This window comes from Dendrobates tinctorius, unplaced genomic scaffold (genome assembly GCF_039654945.1).
Source record: "Dendrobates tinctorius isolate UK_male_01 unplaced genomic scaffold, ASM3965494v1 ptg000084l, whole genome shotgun sequence".
Classification (NCBI taxonomy): Eukaryota; Metazoa; Chordata; class Amphibia; order Anura; family Dendrobatidae; genus Dendrobates; species Dendrobates tinctorius.
The window spans coordinates 9,103,259-9,120,222 of record NW_027361752.1 but is presented as its reverse complement, the minus strand read 5'-3'; the positions used below and the strand labels follow the sequence as shown (position 1 = coordinate 9,120,222).

General features: G+C 42.3%; 1 protein-coding gene across 3 annotated transcripts in view; it reads left to right on the top strand.

The window, feature by feature from the left end:
• Positions 1–15,221, top strand: part of HTR1F (5-hydroxytryptamine receptor 1F) — a 376,176-nt gene extending 360,955 nt beyond the window's left edge. For all 3 annotated transcript variants that reach the window (XM_073584436.1, XM_073584437.1, XM_073584439.1), the window contains one exon: positions 13,997–15,221. In XM_073584436.1, coding sequence (XP_073440537.1) covers positions 14,037–15,128 — 1,092 coding nt within the window. In that variant the 5' untranslated portion in view covers positions 13,997–14,036 and the 3' untranslated portion in view covers positions 15,129–15,221. The remainder of the gene's footprint in view (positions 1–13,996) is intronic.
• The last annotated feature ends 1,743 nt before the right edge of the window (positions 15,222–16,964 follow it).

The following is a 16,964-nucleotide window of genomic DNA, read 5'->3' as shown; positions in this document are numbered from 1 at the left end:
CACAACGTTTAGCAAAATCCAAGTCCACCAGGTTCAGAGCTGCTCCTGAATCCACAAAAGCCTTGGCGGAAAATGTGGACAGGGAGCAGATCAGAGTAATTGTCAGAAGAAACTTAGGTTGAACACCACCCACAGAAAACGTGTGTGCACAACATTTCTCTCGTTTAGGGCAGACAGAAATAATATGCGAGGCATCTCCACAAAAAAACACAGCTTATTAAGCTTTCTGAACTCCTGACGTTGCGCCATAGACAAAACTCTATCACATTGCATAGGTTCAGACATTTGTTCAACAGGTGTCAACATCTCTCATGTAGTTTTGCGTTCACATAAACGCCGATCCACCTGAATGGCTAATGACATAGAATCGTCAAGACCAGAGGGAACAGGACATCCCACCATAGTATCTTTTACAGTTTCTGACAAACCCTTCCGAAAGAGGGCTGCCAAGACACCATCATATAATGACGGTGAAGCAAGATGAAAACACTAACACAGATAGAAAGATAGGTTGAGCAAATGATGGGGCCCAAGCTAACTACATAGGACAGGATAGGAAAGCTGCTGTCTGCCATCCGCAAAAACCCTATCAAAATGAGCCAACCGACTGATAGGAAAAACAGTCCCTGAAGTCGCTAGGCTTCAAAAGACTATATCAGCACTCAGGTATATTCTGAAGATAGAGCAAAAGATCAACAGATCAGAGACAAAAATGGAATTCAGCTCACCCCCGGCCGGGGATGGCAGAACTCCTAAAAAACAAGGCAAAACAAAAACAAAACTGAAGAGTACAAAGCAGAGCAGAAAAACTTAGCTTTGAGATGCAGGAATCAGACTGGTCTCCAAAAATCCAGCAGGAAAATAACCAGCCAGGAAGAAGGGCGTCAGCAGCCTTATATCCAGTCCTCAATTCCAGCCACCCAGTCATCATCTAGCTGCCCAGGTGTTTGGTAATCAGTCTCACTACCTTCCTTCACTAGAGGAGGGAGTTCATCAGACCTCAATGGTGAAGGGAAAAATGAACTCACAACACCTCTCCATTACTAATCCGTGGGCTTGACAATACAAAGGTGACATCAACCTCACAAATATGAACCCCACTTGCCACCACTACAGGGCAACTTGGAAGAGCCGGGCAAAGCGCCAGAATTGGCGCATCTAATAGTTGTGCCTTTTTTGGGCAGCTGCGGGGTGGTGTTTTTAGGCTGGGGGGCAATATCCATGTCCCCTTACCAGCCTGAGAATACCAGCCCCCAATTGTCTGCTTTAGCAAGGCTGGTTGTAAAAAATGGGGGACCCCATGCCGTTTTTAAAATTGTTTATTTAAATAATTAAAAATATGGTGTGGGGACCTCTCTATTCTGGATAACCAACATTACTGAAGCTGACAGTTGAGGGTTGCACCCCTTAGCTGTGAGTTTTGCCTGGCTGGTTATCAAAAAAAAGGGGAACCCTCGCATGTTTTTTTTTAATTATTTATTTACTGCGCAGGAGCAGCTGATGAATACTCCCATCCGCTGCTCCTGCTCTCACTGTTATTATTGGCAGTAGGTGTCAGCTGATGGGAGCTGTAGTTCCATCAGCTGACACCAGTGACCGGAGGTAAACTTTTTACCTCCGATCACAGTTGAGCGCTCATGCTCTCTTCCGACAGCATGGGAACCGCAGCTGTGTGACCGGCGGGGATGATTTCACAACCGATCAGAAGCGCTACGCCAGTGTTTCTCATGCTGTCACACAACTTGGGAAACACCGGCTTTTATGCTGTGTATGTTCATCTATATTCGGCAATTTAATCAATGTTGTTGTTGGCAACAAATCATTACTTCTTCGGTTTCAAAATAGTACTCCTGCTTTGACTCAAATTGGTAATTAGCAAACCAGTTGGGGACCCAGGAAAAGTGATTATTGTTTCACTTCCAATTAAGGGCCCATCACTTCTTCAGATTCAAAACACATCTGTTTTGTTTCCCTTGAAGAAAAGACAAACTTTTGGACAGCTGATGAAAAAGCTATTGGTTCTTCATTTAGAAAAGTGCAAAGCTCTTTATACACCACAAACAAGGATAATCGTAGTACCCAACTTTGTGAAAATTCCATGGTTTCTTCTGTTTGCACCTAATGCCTATATACAAAAGTACTGCATGCACATTCCCTAAAAAAAGGATACTTTTTTGACCATTATTTCAATTTAGATAGTCTAAAATGTTTAATACTGCAGTATATTTCTGGTCTCCATCTGTTTTTCCCTAGCCAGATAGGTGTAAGTCATTTGGAAATTAACCCCTTAACGACCACCGATACGCCATTTAACGGCGGTAATTAAGGATACTTAAACCATAGCTATGGAAAAAGTGTATAGTGCCCCCCAGAGTCAGATTTTCTCTGGGTTCTCAGCTGTCGGGGGTAGCAGAGACCCCAAAGAATATGATTGGGGTCAATTTTTTACCGACCCCGATCTGAGCATGTTTGCTCATCACTAATCGCAATCAATTGCACCAGGTTTCACTTCTAATGCTCCTTCATCATACTTACCAACATTACTGTGTTCAGAATAAGCACATAAAATCCAGGATCTAGTTCTATTTCAGAACATTCCAGACCCTACTGGAGATTACCCCCATACTGGGTAGGGCCACCCATTTCTGGTCAGAGTTTAGACACATTGTATAATAAAAATTGTGACAATTCTGAAGGATCCAAGACCGTTGCCCATCATTAATAAGCCAGGTAACTTATTATTTGAAATAATTGTTACAATGACTCATGAATACCACCTTATTATGACTTGATAACTTCTGAGTTGTACTGAGCCCTGACAGAGCACTTACAGACTTTACTGAGGTCCACCATACCCTCATATTCTCCCATAGATGCAATGCTTCTATTGCTTTGCATTGCACTAAGCACCACGGTGGCACAAGGCTTCATTGGGGTTCTGTTGTGTACACAAGGTTTCACTTAATAATGATAACATTGGTGGTCCAGTTATTCGCTACCAAGAGCAGAAGGATCAGACATTTAAGTCAACTTTGCAATCCTTCATCACCATCAGAGGAAAAATTGGAGCCCCCTTACATATTTTCAACCTATTCCCCAGACATTGGCTAGTCTGGTCTACATCAATGTAATGTATATGACCAGCTATTCATATTTAATTTTACCAAACTGTTTCAACGGTAGATTTTTCCCTTCATATATAGGCTCTTTGTAGCCATCCCATTGATTTACTAGTCACTAAGGAGGCAATTTCTAAAACCCCCTGTAATCAGCTGCTCTCATCAAAAGAAGCAGACACACAGTTTCCCTGTTTCAAGTGTTACGAGGAATATGTAGCGTTAAACGCCTGCCTTGAAATCCCAGCCATGAAATTAATGAGCAGTCTACCAGAATATAAGTTTTCTTCTTTGGCTAATAAGAATGATCATGAACAGTTTTCCACTTTCCATCTAAGACATTTTCATTTCCATAATAAGGCGTGAAGAAATAAATAATCTTATTGAAACCTGTTTAAAAAGTAATTCCAGGCAAATCTGAGACACGTAAACTGAATTAGGAAATGAGGCTCGGATCCTTTTCTCTTGGGTTCCTCTTTGGCGCCTTTCATCTAGAAGAGATCACAGTTGGGGCTGCAGTCACTCACAGATAATGAACAGTATTAACTGATCTTATAGCGTTTTGTCAGCTGATGAGCCCGTACTGTCGTAAAGTACAAGTATATTTATTAAAATAATGTAACATGCCAGTATTCACTAACACAGTCCGCTGTTCACCGGGGTCACTTTTCCGTTTCTAATCATTGCTTCATTAGATATTGCAGCGTAATTAGAAGCTTGAAGAAACCAAGTGAGCTGTAATGAAAACTGATTAATAGCTTGTGAAAGATTCATCTATGGACCTAAGGGTTATATTATCAGATCATATAAATCCAATATGCACAAACAAGATGTGCAATATGCCCGGTGAATGGAGTCATTACAGAAGAAAGGAAGAGCTTCATTCTTCGTTAGGATCACTAGGCGGCTACTTGCGATCCTTGCACACACTTCATTTATAACTATTCTTCTTACGCACAACAATGTCAGCAATGTTCAAATATTGTATACTAGGAGCTCACACATGTTCTGTAGAGCTGTAATGAGACGCTCATAGCGGCGTACTGTGGCACGCGCCATCGAATACATTATGTTCCACTGTGTTCTCCACTAGAAGCATGAAAATATGTCTTCAAATGCGTAGATGGCACCGGATGCGGCCAGTATGGCAACACTCGCAGGCCGAATGGCTTCACACCAAGGAGTAGTACTGCCTCTGGGCACTAGAAATGAGCTCTGCCCTATGAATGAGCCCTTAGACTATTTTCTCATCACGCCTGTGAGATGTTCCATTTATATCATGGTCCCTTTTGGATATAAGTCAATTCAAAACTAATCGAATTCGTTTTGAATTTCATCAAAAAAAGTGGATTTCCCAAAATTCTGAATTCATTTTGATTTGCTCACCATTTTACTGGATTCATTTTAGGGAAATGTCTACATGAATACATGGTATGTCACGTGAAAACACACAGATATTCCAAATTAAATTATCCCTCTTAAAGTATATCCATTAAATTTTGGGACACCTGTATAGCGTTATCAAAGTAGGCTAGTATAAATGTAGGGGATATAATATTGTAATGACGACAGAATCTCATATCTTCATTGTAGTCACAAAAATAGGAACAATCTCACCCACATCCACATCCAAAAAGGGACATATGAGATGATGCCCAGTCTGATACTTTAGACAAATTTGAAGGACCATACTGGGTATCTCATATGTCCCTTTTGGATGTGGATCTGGATGAAATTGGCTCTATATTTATAACTATGAGGATAGGAGATCCTATCCTCATTACAATATTACCGTATATCCCCTACATTTTCACCAGTCTAGTTGTGATAAGGTGAAAAGGTGTCTTAAAATTTAAAGAAGCACTCTTTTTTGTAGACTTGTGTAATTAATTAAATAACTAAATAAAGAGAAAAAGTGTGATAAAATGTAACTTTTCATCAAATATTTAATATATTTAATGAAATATATTATAATATAATTATTTAATATATTATTAAATATTAATTTTATATTTAATATTGTCACTCTCATGGCTACATGAATTAGTGGTATGTCGCATAAAAGTGCAGAAATATTATTAAAATATCCCTCTTTAGTTATCCAGAATCAGTTAAAGAAGCCCTCCTCCTCCCATCAAAGTGTTCATTCTCTTAATATATTGCAATCATTATATTATATAACACAGTGTACTTACAATTGCTCATCTTGTCTTTCCACTCAGTTAATTCTCTTTTCCATTAGGTCTATAACATCACGTGATCACAAACAGACTAGCTGTTATAAATGTAGGAAGTCTCCTTTCCATGCACGAGTCATTCCCCTCTTCGACTCTTGACCCAGCTACTCCGCTCCTCCTTCCTGCCAGGGACTTTGCAGTGATGTAGAATTGTAGTTCTAATGATGACTCATACAGGAAAAAGAGATTTGCTGTTTCGACATAGAGCTTAGAAGGATTCAGCTAGTCTGTTTTTAATCATCTGATGTCATAGACCTAATGGAAAACAGAATTAAATAGTAAGAAAAGCAAAATGAGCAATTGTGTGTACACAGTGCTTTATAATATGATGATTGCAATATATAAAGAGGAGGAACACTGTAATGGGAGGATGAGTGCTTCTTTGACTGATGCTAGATAACTAAAGAGGGATATTTTCATTTGCAATATTTCTGTGTTTTATGAACATACCACTAATTCACACAGCCATGAGAGTAATATTTTAAATATTTGATTAAAAAATAAATTCATCCAACTTTTTTGCTTTATTAAATTTACTATTAATGGGTTCTAATCTATATCTGTATTTGGATATTTGCTATCTTTTTAGTTTTAGGACCCAGAAGGAGTGAACAAAAATTATACTCACCTTGCCACAGCCCTCACCTGTACCTCGGTTCAGCTCCAGTATGCATTTCTCTATTCACAGTGTTCGTCCTCTTCTCGTCACATAGCGTCACAACTGAGTAAAGCTAGTTTCACATTTGCGCTTTATAGCGCAGTGACGGCCTGCGCACGGCCGCCGCTAAGCCCCGCCCCCGGCTGGCTCCCTGCCCGCCCCTTCCGGTTATCGCTGCCTTCTAGCGCACATGGACGCTTGCGATCTGTGCACCCTATCTTTAGCATAGGGTGCGCAGATCGTGCGCTGGCCGTGCGCTAGCAGGATTTTGCTGTGCGCTGCACACTTTTGAAGGTGCGCCCGTGTGCGCCGAACACAGCATATTGCATTTCGGCGCACACGGGCGCACCTTCTGAAGTGCGCAGCGCACGGCAAAATCCTGCTAGCGCACGGCCAGCGCACGATCTGCGCACCCTATGCTAAAGATAGGGTGCGCAGATCGCAAGCGCCCATGTGCGCTAGTAGGCGGCGATGACCGGATGGGGCGGGCAGGGAGCCAGCAGGGGGCGGGGCTTAGCGGCAGCCATGCAAAGGCCGTCGCTGCGCTATAAAGCGCAAATGTGAAACTAGCCTTAATTGGATGCAAACAGTATTTCTTAGCCACATTTGAGCAAAAATTTAAATTTTTGTAGATTTGCACATTTCTAATACCTTCCAACTTATACACTGCCCATAAAATATTAATAATTAGCATAGATATGTAATGATCAAAAGCAGATGGCCCTTTTATCAGGGAACTATGGCATAGTTTATTCATATAAAGTGTCTGTTATTTCTCGTATCATGCGTTCAGATAGGGCTGTCGCATAGCCTGACACATACCGAGAGTGTGAGATGTGAACATTTGATATTGAAGGAGATAATGGATTATGATCAGGGGCCGGTGAAGAACGATTTGTGTTTTATCTTTATTTTATTATACATAGCCATTGTCAAGCTGCCAACAGCGCGGGGCTATAAAATCTGGACCGCTATTTATGTGGACTGATGTATGATAAGAAAAGAACCAGAAATGTAAAATTGCGACATGAGCAGAAAATAAATGAATACACAAAACGTGCTTGAAAAGGTAATTGAGAAGCCGAGACTTTCTTGTGACACCAAAGTTAAAGATTGCAAAGTAGCAGAAGTGATTTATAGAGAGAGATTAGCTGGAAAAATAAATATCTAGAGAGAACATGAAGCTTTAGTATTGATGATTGCAGACATGTGTAAGGGAATATTCACACTTTGTGGTCAGAATGTTGGTATACAATTGGCCACTCAAGAAATCCACATTTTTGCTGCTTAGAATCCAGTGTGAGCCAATATCAGATGCACTTGTATGGGCTGCTGTAATTGTATTGCCTATATATGAGAAGATACATGTAATAGCTGATATTGTCATCATAACCTTTATAAATGTAACTGTCTCCTTTATTAGCATGTTTTTCATTGATATTCTTATGTAAGGTTTTGCTTGTGGAAATAATTTTTCAGCTCATAAAGCATATCCTTTTTGATGCAGAGTTCACACAAGTGTAACAAGGGGGCACAGGGTGGTAGTCATGACCGAGTCCCCTTAAAGCAACAGTCCATAAACACCCCGGCCCCTTGCACATGAACAAGACAGGTTCAATCTCAGTCCCACTGTTACCTTCTTTTCCATGCTCACTGCTGCCACTGAAGGTGGGGATCCAGGAACAAAACACATCAGGCACAGTTGTGATCCAACAGGGAAAAACTTTACTGTACATGAAATAGGAGATCCTGTTCTGTCCCGGTATCTGCTGGTCAGCATCGGTGGCTCCTCTTCAAACTGGAGTGTTACCCAGTTCTTCTGCATATGAACCTACGGTCTGCGGCAGTCATTATTCTGCAGCCGGGGGTCCCTTCTGTCCCAGACAGGAATAATAATAATAATGTTTATTTTTATAGCGCCGACATATTCCGCAGCACTTTACATTTCAGAGGGGATTTGTACAGACAATAGACATTACAGCATAACAATAATCACATAGATTATAACAAATACCAAGAGGAATGAGGGCCCTGCTCGCAAGCTTACAGTCTATGAGGAAAGAGGTAGACACGAAAGGAACACACATCCTGCCTCTGGCAATCCTGCCCGGGCTCTGTCCCTTTGAGGTTGCTGACCCAGCCCACCGGGTTAACTCCTGCTATCCCTGTCTCTAACATACAGTTTACACACTATAGAAACAAAGAAACATTACACATAGCATTGATAACACAGCAATACAATAACAGCCATAATACATTACAAAACAATATAAGAACAAACAGATAGTCCATCCGGGCACCACATGAGACAAGGGAGAGGGGGCAGATGAGGGTCCCCATCACCTCCTTACACAAGCACTGTCGTTCCTTCAAACAGCTGATATGGGGGGGTGCCAAGAGACAGACCCCACTGATATAATATTGATGGCCACCAGCCTAACAATAAGGCATCAAGAGTTTTCTTCTCCACAATTCTACCTGATGTCTAGTGCTTTATATATATGCAAACACATCTGTTAGGAAGGCACAAAGCTCACCAAATTCATATGCCAAGAAATTTGAAGACTTATAAATAATAATGTATCATGGCTCCTTACAACTTCTAACTTTTGATAGGGAGCCCATAGATTTCTGTAGGATAAAACATTCAGTCATTATGTATCTATTATACGCTTGTTCTCCTGACATCACGCCAGCCTTTCTAGAAAACACCGTCGATTGTCTAAACGCTGTGTCTAATATCATGTCCTCACTATATCTGAAACTGAACCTGTCAAAGACTGAACTCCTGGTGTTTCCTCCCTCTACTAATGTACCTATACCCGACATTGCCATTTCTGTGTGTGGTTCCACTATTACTCCCCAGCAACAGGCCCGCTGTCTTGGGGTCATACTTGATTCCGAGCTTTCCTTTGCCCCCCACATTCGATCACTGGCTCGCTCTTGTCATCTGCACCTCAAAAACATTTCTAGAATTCGACCTTTTCTTACCTTTGACTCTGCAAAAACTCTTACTGTTTCTCTTATTCATTCTCGTCTCAACTATTGTAACTCTCTTCTAATCGGTCTCCCTCTTACCAAACTCTCCCCTCTCCAATCTGTCTTGAATGCTGCAGCCAGGATCATATTCCTCACCAATCGTTACACCGATGCCTCTACCTTGTGCCAGTCATTACACTGGCTACCCATCCACTCCAGAATTCAGTATAAACTTATTACCCTCACTCACAAAGCCCTCCATGGCTCAGCACCACCCTACATCTCCTCCCTTGTTTCAGTATACCACCCTACCCGCGCCCTCCGTTCTGCTGATGATCTGAGGTTAGCATCCTCAATAGTCAGAACCTCCCACTCCCGTCTCCAAGACTTTACACGTGCCGCGCCAATTCTTTGGAATGCACTTCCCAGGTCAATACGATTAGTCCCCAATCCCCACAATTTTAAGCGTGTCCTGAAAACGCATTTATTCAGACTGGCCTACCACCTCAACACATTAACCTAATCTATCCCTGTGTGGCAGAGCCAAAAGTTTTACCATAACCAGGTTCCCCGCATCATTCTCCCACATGCTTTATGCCTCCATTAGCCCTCTGTGTCCGTACTGTCACACACCTAACATTATGGCTGGTCCATACAATCAGGGCAACTGTTACCACCCACCTTTCGTGTCTACCTCTTTCCTCATAGACTGTAAGCTTGCGAGCAGGGCCCTCATTCCTCTTGGTATCTGTTATGATCTATGTGATTATTGTTATGCTGTAATGTCTATTGTCTGTACAAATCCCCTCTGAAATGTAAAGTGCTGCGGAATATGTCGGCGCTATAAAAATAAAATTTATTATTATTATTATTATTATTATTATTATTATTATTATCTGCTATCAACACTGATACTTTGAACAAAGTATTCTGTGGTAAGCAGCGTCAGACTGGAGCACCTTAGGCCCACCAGAGAAAATCATTCTTGGGGCCCACTATGTAGCTACATAGAAATCAATACAAGACCACCAATTGTGTGGTAAAGCACGTTAATATCAGGGTATAATATAAGGTAGCACACATCTTAATAATGTAGCAGGGGTTGGGGTAGAATCATAGAGGGGTAGCCCCCTCATAGAATATAATGTAGCCCCCTCATAGAATATAATGTATCCCCCATAGAATATAATGTAGCCTCCCTCATAGAATATAATGTAGCCCCCCTCATAAAATAATGTAGCCCGCCTCATAAAATATAATGCAGCCCCCTCTCATAGAATATAATGCAACCCCCTCATAAGGTATAACGCAGTCCCCACCATAGAATATAATGTAGCACCCTCATAGGGTATAATGCAGCCCCCCTCATATAGTATAATGCAGCCCCACCACAGAATATAATGCAGCCCCCATAGAGTATACTGTAGCCCCCTCATAGGGCATAATGCTGCCTCCCTCATATAGTATGATGTAGCCCCCCAGAATATAATGTAGTCCCCTGAGTGAATAATGCAGCCCCACCACAGAATATAATGCATCCCCCGTAGAGTATACAGTACTGTAACCCCCTCATATAGTATGATGTAGCCCCCCAGAATATAATGTAGTCCCTTGAGAATAATGCAGTTCCCCCACAGAATATAATGTAGTCCCCTGAGAGAATAATGCAGCCCCACCACATATTATGCAGCCCCCCATAGAGTATACTGTAGCCCCCTCATATAGTATGATGTAGCCCCCAGAATATAATGTAGTCCCCTGAGAATAATGCAGCCCCCCATAGAATGTACTGTAGCCCCCTCATATAGTATGATGTAGCCCACCTGAATATAATGTAGTCCCCTGAGAATAATGCCATTCCCCCACAGAATATAATGTAGCTCCCTCATAAAGTATAATGCAGCCTCTCTCCACCCCCATCATTGTCCTCCACACCACCACCATCATTGCCTTCTCCCCCATCACCCCCATCACTGCCCATTCCACCACCTCAATCATTGCCTCCTCCCCCACCGCCATCATTGGTCCATCACCTCCATCATTGCCTCCCCACCACCATCATTGCCCATTTCATCACCTCCTCCTCCATCATTGCCTTCCCCACCACCATCATTGCCCCCCCACCACCATAATTGCCCATCACCTCCATTATTGCCTCCCCCCACAACCATCATTGTCCATCACCTCCATCATTTCCTCCCCCCACAACCATCATTTTCCTTCACCTCCATCATTGTCCATCACCTCCATCATTGCCTCCCCACCACCTTCATTGTCCATCACCTCCATCATTGCCTCCCCCAATGCCATCATTGTCCATCACCTCCATCATTGCCTTCCCCCACCAATATCATTGTCCTTCCCCACTACCCCTCTCTCACACTCACACACAAAGCACTGCACCACATACACACAAAGTATCGCATCACATACACACATGCAGGCACATAGACACACAGCACAGCTCACCTCCCTACAGCAGCACATCCTGGCAGCTTCTTCTTCGCCGGCAGCTTTCTGTCTGAGACAGCGTGATGGATGATGATGTTGGCCAGCTGGGCTGTCTCAGACAGGAAGCGCCGGGCAGGAAGCAGGATGCCGAGATGTGCTGCATTGTGTGTCTGTGTGCCTGCGTGTGTGTATGTGGTGCGGTGCTTTGTGTGTATGTGATGCAGAGCTTTGTATGTGTGTGGTGCAATGGTGGGGCTCTACATGCAGGCAGTGTTAGCCTCAACCTGCAGCTAACACCGCCTGCTATTAAAAAGAAATGGTATTCACACCTCTCCATGCTCATAGGGGCGTGGGGAATAGTGAATATTAATTTCGCTTTAGCAGCGGGGACAGGATCCTGTCTCCAGCTGCTGCTACGCTGGCACAGGCCAGGCCCTCTTGACTCAGGGGACCCAAAGCCACTGGTTGGGGGCCCTTGGAGCAGTGGAGGCCCTTGGCAGCTGCTGGCCAGTATGCCAGCAGTTGTCAGTGCCTGCCTGGGTCCACCGGAAAATCCTCCGGTTCTCCGGTGGGCCAGACCGAGCCTGGTGGTAAGAGACCTTGTAGAAACAAAAATGACACGTTTTACCTCCCACCAACACCGAATGTTCAGCAGATCTCAATAGTGGAGTCTCTTGGACAGACACCTTCGGTCTCATAATCTAAGTGCACAATTTTTGTCATTCAAATACTTTGATTTTGTCAGGGATACAGCAAGAGCTTGAGGTATTTCAGGAAGGGAAGGACAGACCCCATTACAAAAACGTTCCCATCATTCCAGGCCTTAAAATAGGAGTTACCAAAGCTCTTTAAAAAATTATGCTTTGCTAGGCATATCTAACTTATATCTCATTCAGTTTCTGTAGCATATTAGTACAAACTAATTTTGGGGAAAAGTAGTAATCCACTAACCACTTTTCCTGTCAATGTCTCACAATTGAATCCCGGACGACCAATGAAATCTGAAAATATTGAACATCTATGTAAAACCAGTGCTACAAAAAAGGCTACACTCACACGTTCATGTGATATGTCCGTGTTCTGTCCATTTTTACTTCAGACAGGACACTGAGTCATGGAGTTTCATTGCTCCATACACATATCAGTTTTAAAAACGTATCCGTCTCCAGTCTGTGGCGCTCAGAACATGTCCTATTCTCATATGTTTTGCGGATCAGAATCGGTCATTTATGTGTATGGGGATTGGTCTGTTTCTCTGGGATGCTAACACTTACATGGATATATGAATGTAGCCTTATACAGATGATCATCATTACTGCATCACTCCGCAGTAACTGCTTTTTTAAACTAAGAAATTACAATTCCCAGAAGTCGAGGGACTGCTGAGCAAGCAAAGGTTGCTCTTTGTAGTGTGATTGAAAAATTTTGCATGTGCAGATACATCTCACAAGGAAAAGAGCCATCATAGAATCATAGCGGCTCTCACTGTGCGTACTCGCCCAACACAGGATGAACTTATAGAGGATGAAGGATGTAATTTGTAGTTACTGGTAGAGTTGAGCAAATAGATTTGTGCTGCCCTGGTCCAGAATCCAATCTGGTCCTCTGTGGCAGCCAGACCATGGCAGCCTACAGTTTTGTGACATCCTCACCTTGGATCCTAGATGCCTCTTCCTTTTACTTCCCACCTTGACATCATGATGTTGCTTAGGTCCTAGTCATTAAGATTTACAAAATGTCATGTGTTGTGTCATAAGATAGAGGATAATGTGATGATTGCTGGGGGTCTGATTGCTAGGACCCCCAGTGATACTGAGATTTTTGCTCTAGAGCCGAGAGCAGGGCTGTGAAGAGCCCCATCTCGAATGAAGAGGAGGTGCACATGCTCGACCTTTGCTCCATTCTTTGCCTACAGAACAAATGGAGCATGGCCAGTATGATGGACAGCTATTTCCTTCAGTCCTGTTGATAAAGAATGGAGCGGAAGCCGAGCATGTGCAACTCTGCTCCATTTAAAATCAGGTTGCACATCTACATTCTCAGGATCTAGTGTCCCCATCTTGGAACGACTGGGAGTCCCTGTGGTCAGACACTCAGTGATAAGCAAGTTATTCCTTATCTCGCTGATAGAGCATAACTTGTTATTTGGTGAAATAACTCTAAAATGCATTTGAATATATTCAGAATTGAGAGTTCTCAGTGGTTGATACCTTTTAATGGCTAACTGAAAAGATGGTAACACATTGCAAGCTTTCGAGACTACTCAGGTCTCTTCATCAGGCTAGACTAATACAGTTAGCCATTAAAAGGTATCAACCACTGAGGACTCTAAATTCTGAATATTTTTTTATCTACTGGCTAACAAGGTACAAAGATAGATATACATCTTTCTTGTATTTGAGTATATTCATAATTTTAGTGATACTGAACAATACTGAACAAGGGACATTACGTTTAGATGTGGGAATACCCCTCTAATCTCTGAAATGAATAAAGTGCTTCATATCATAATGACAGAATAGCATTCTTTAATGTGTCTTGTGTTTCTTTTCCAGCTATCAACTCCCCACTGTGAACTTTCCATTTAGAAAGAATATGGATGTTCTCAACACCACGGAATATAATAATTGCACAGAACAACTCACGAAGGGGATTACAAGCAGAATTCTTGTCTCACTCACTCTGTCGATCTTGACATTGATGACCACTGCAATAAACTCCCTGGTAATTGCTGCAATAATTGTGACACGGAAGCTTCACCATCCTGCCAACTATCTGATATGTTCCCTGGCAGCGACAGATTTTCTGGTCGCTGTGTTGGTGATGCCTTTTAGCATCATGTACATTGTAAAGGAAACGTGGGTCATGGGTCCAGCGGTTTGTGATATCTGGTTAAGCGTGGACATTACCTGTTGCACATGTTCGATCTTGCATCTTGCTGCCATCGCGCTGGATCGTTATAGAGCTATTACCGATGCAGTGGAGTATGCCAGAAAGCGAACACCCCAGCATGCTGCCTTCATGATTGCCATAGCGTGGATCATTTCTATATTCTTATCTATGCCACTATTATTCTGGCGGCACCAAGGGCAAATCCGTGACGATGAATGCATTATCAAACACGAACATATTGTTTTTACTATTTATTCGACATTTGGGGCCTTTTATATCCCGTTGGCATTAATACTCATCCTTTATTATAAAATTTATAGAGCTGCAAAATCCTTATATCACAAACGGAACATGAGTCGTTGTGAAAAAGAACAGAATGGACAAGTTCTTCTAGAAGCTTGTGCAAAAAGTTCTACAATGTGTATAGCTGAGAAGTCTTTCTCGGACCACTCTACGGATTTCGATAAGATTCATATAACAGTACGGAACCCCAGAGCTGAAATTAGGCACGAGAAAGCCATGAGGAAGCAAAGAATATCCAGCAACAGAGAACGCAAAGCTGCCACCACGTTGGGCTTAATCTTGGGTGCTTTTGTAATTTGTTGGCTTCCATTCTTTGTTAAAGAAGTCATTGTAAATATTTGTGATGCATGTTATATCTCAGACGATATGTCCAATTTCCTTACATGGCTGGGATACCTCAATTCCTTAATTAATCCTCTTATTTATACCATCTTCAATGAAGACTTTAAGAAAGCATTCCAGAAACTGATACGCTGCAGGCACTATCTATGAAGAAGCATTACATGAAAGGTTTCATTTTGTGTTTTCTTTGTTGTCCGTAAACTTATTTTATGCAACAGAACAAGTAAACCGAGCAGACCAATGGCCACCTTATTTTCTTATAGGAAAGTTTCAGCTAAATGCTATAATCATTGAATATCTTTACATTACTTGATATTACGCTGCTGTTCATTCATTTATTTTTACTGCAGATTAGACATGAGCGGATCAAGAAAAATTCAAATTGGCCATTTTGCATGGATTTTCCCAGAAAAATTTGATTCTTGGAAAAGTTAATCTTAACATCCTTTATTATGCTTTCTGGTCACTCCAGACCCTAGAGTAAAGTACATTTAGGATAACAAATTTTTGAAAAAAATCCTTACACTCACCTCTCCTCTCACCTTTCCAGTCTCTCCGCAACTTTTTGTCCTCGTGGTATCTTATGATGGTTCTGCGTATGCATGCAGAAGGTCAGGATGTTATGACATCACAACATGCACCATAGTGTTCAGCACACATGCACAGAACCATCCCAGGACTCATCAGAGCCGGGAAGTCCTGGTTCAGTGTGAGAGGAAATTCACCGCTCGCCACAGGGATCAGAAGACGCAACAAGCACTAGATGGGTGACAATGAGTAGCGGAGGGGCAAAACAGGTGATCAATAAGGTAAGTAGAGGGATTTTTTTGTTTTTCCAACCTTTTGATACAACCGTTACAGTTCATATAATAGCAGAGAGCATAAATTACACTCAAATTTATCCTCTCAGCTCAACTGTGACTTAATCTTTAGGGGTGAAAAATACCTAAAGCACATATGTCAAGATATAAAGAAAGTCAAATGACGCTATTAAAAATATTTTTGATGACATATAATATATACACTCACTGGCCACTTTATTAGGTACACCATGCTAGTAACGGGTTGGACCCCCTTTTGCCTTCAGAACTGCCTCAATTCTTCGTGGCAGAGATTCAACAAGGTGCTGGAAGCATTCCTCAGAGATTTTGGACCATATTGACATGATGGCATCACACAGTTGGCGCAGATTTGTCGGCTGCACATCCATGATGCGAATCTCCCGTTCCACCACATCCCAAAGATGCTCTATTGGATTGAGATCTGGTGACTGAGGAGGCCATTTGAGTACAGTGAACTCATTGTCATGTTCAAGAAACCAATCTGAGATGATTCGAGCTTTATGACATGGCGCATTATCCTGCTGAAAGTAGCCATCAGATGCCTGTTCTTAGCTGAGAGGAGTGGTACCCAGTGTGGTCTTCTGCTGCTGTAGCCCATCTGCCTCAAAGTTCGACGCACTGTGCGTTCAGAGATGCTCTTCTGCCTACCTTGGTTGTAACGGGTGGCAATTTGAGTCACTGTTGCCTTTCTATCAGCTCGAACCAGTATGCCCATTCTCCTCTGACCTCTGGCATCAACAAGGCATTTCTGGCCACAGAACTGCCGCTCACTGGATTTTTTTTCTTTTTCGGACCATTCTCTGTAAACCCTAGAGATGGTTGTGCGTGAAAATCCCAGTAGATCAGCAGTTTCTGAAATACTCAGACCAGCCCTTCTGGCACCAACAATCATGCCACGTTCAAAGGCAATCAAATCACCTTTCTTCCCCATACTGATGCTCGGTTTGAACTGCAGGAGATTGTCTTGACCATGTCTACATGCCTAAATGCACTGAGTTGCCGCCATGTGATTGGCTGATTAGAAATTAAGTCTTAACACACAGTTGGACAGGTGTACCTAATAAAGTGGCCAGTGAGTGTATATACACCATTTACATCATAATAATCAATACATGTATGAATTTAAAACATCATAGACAACATT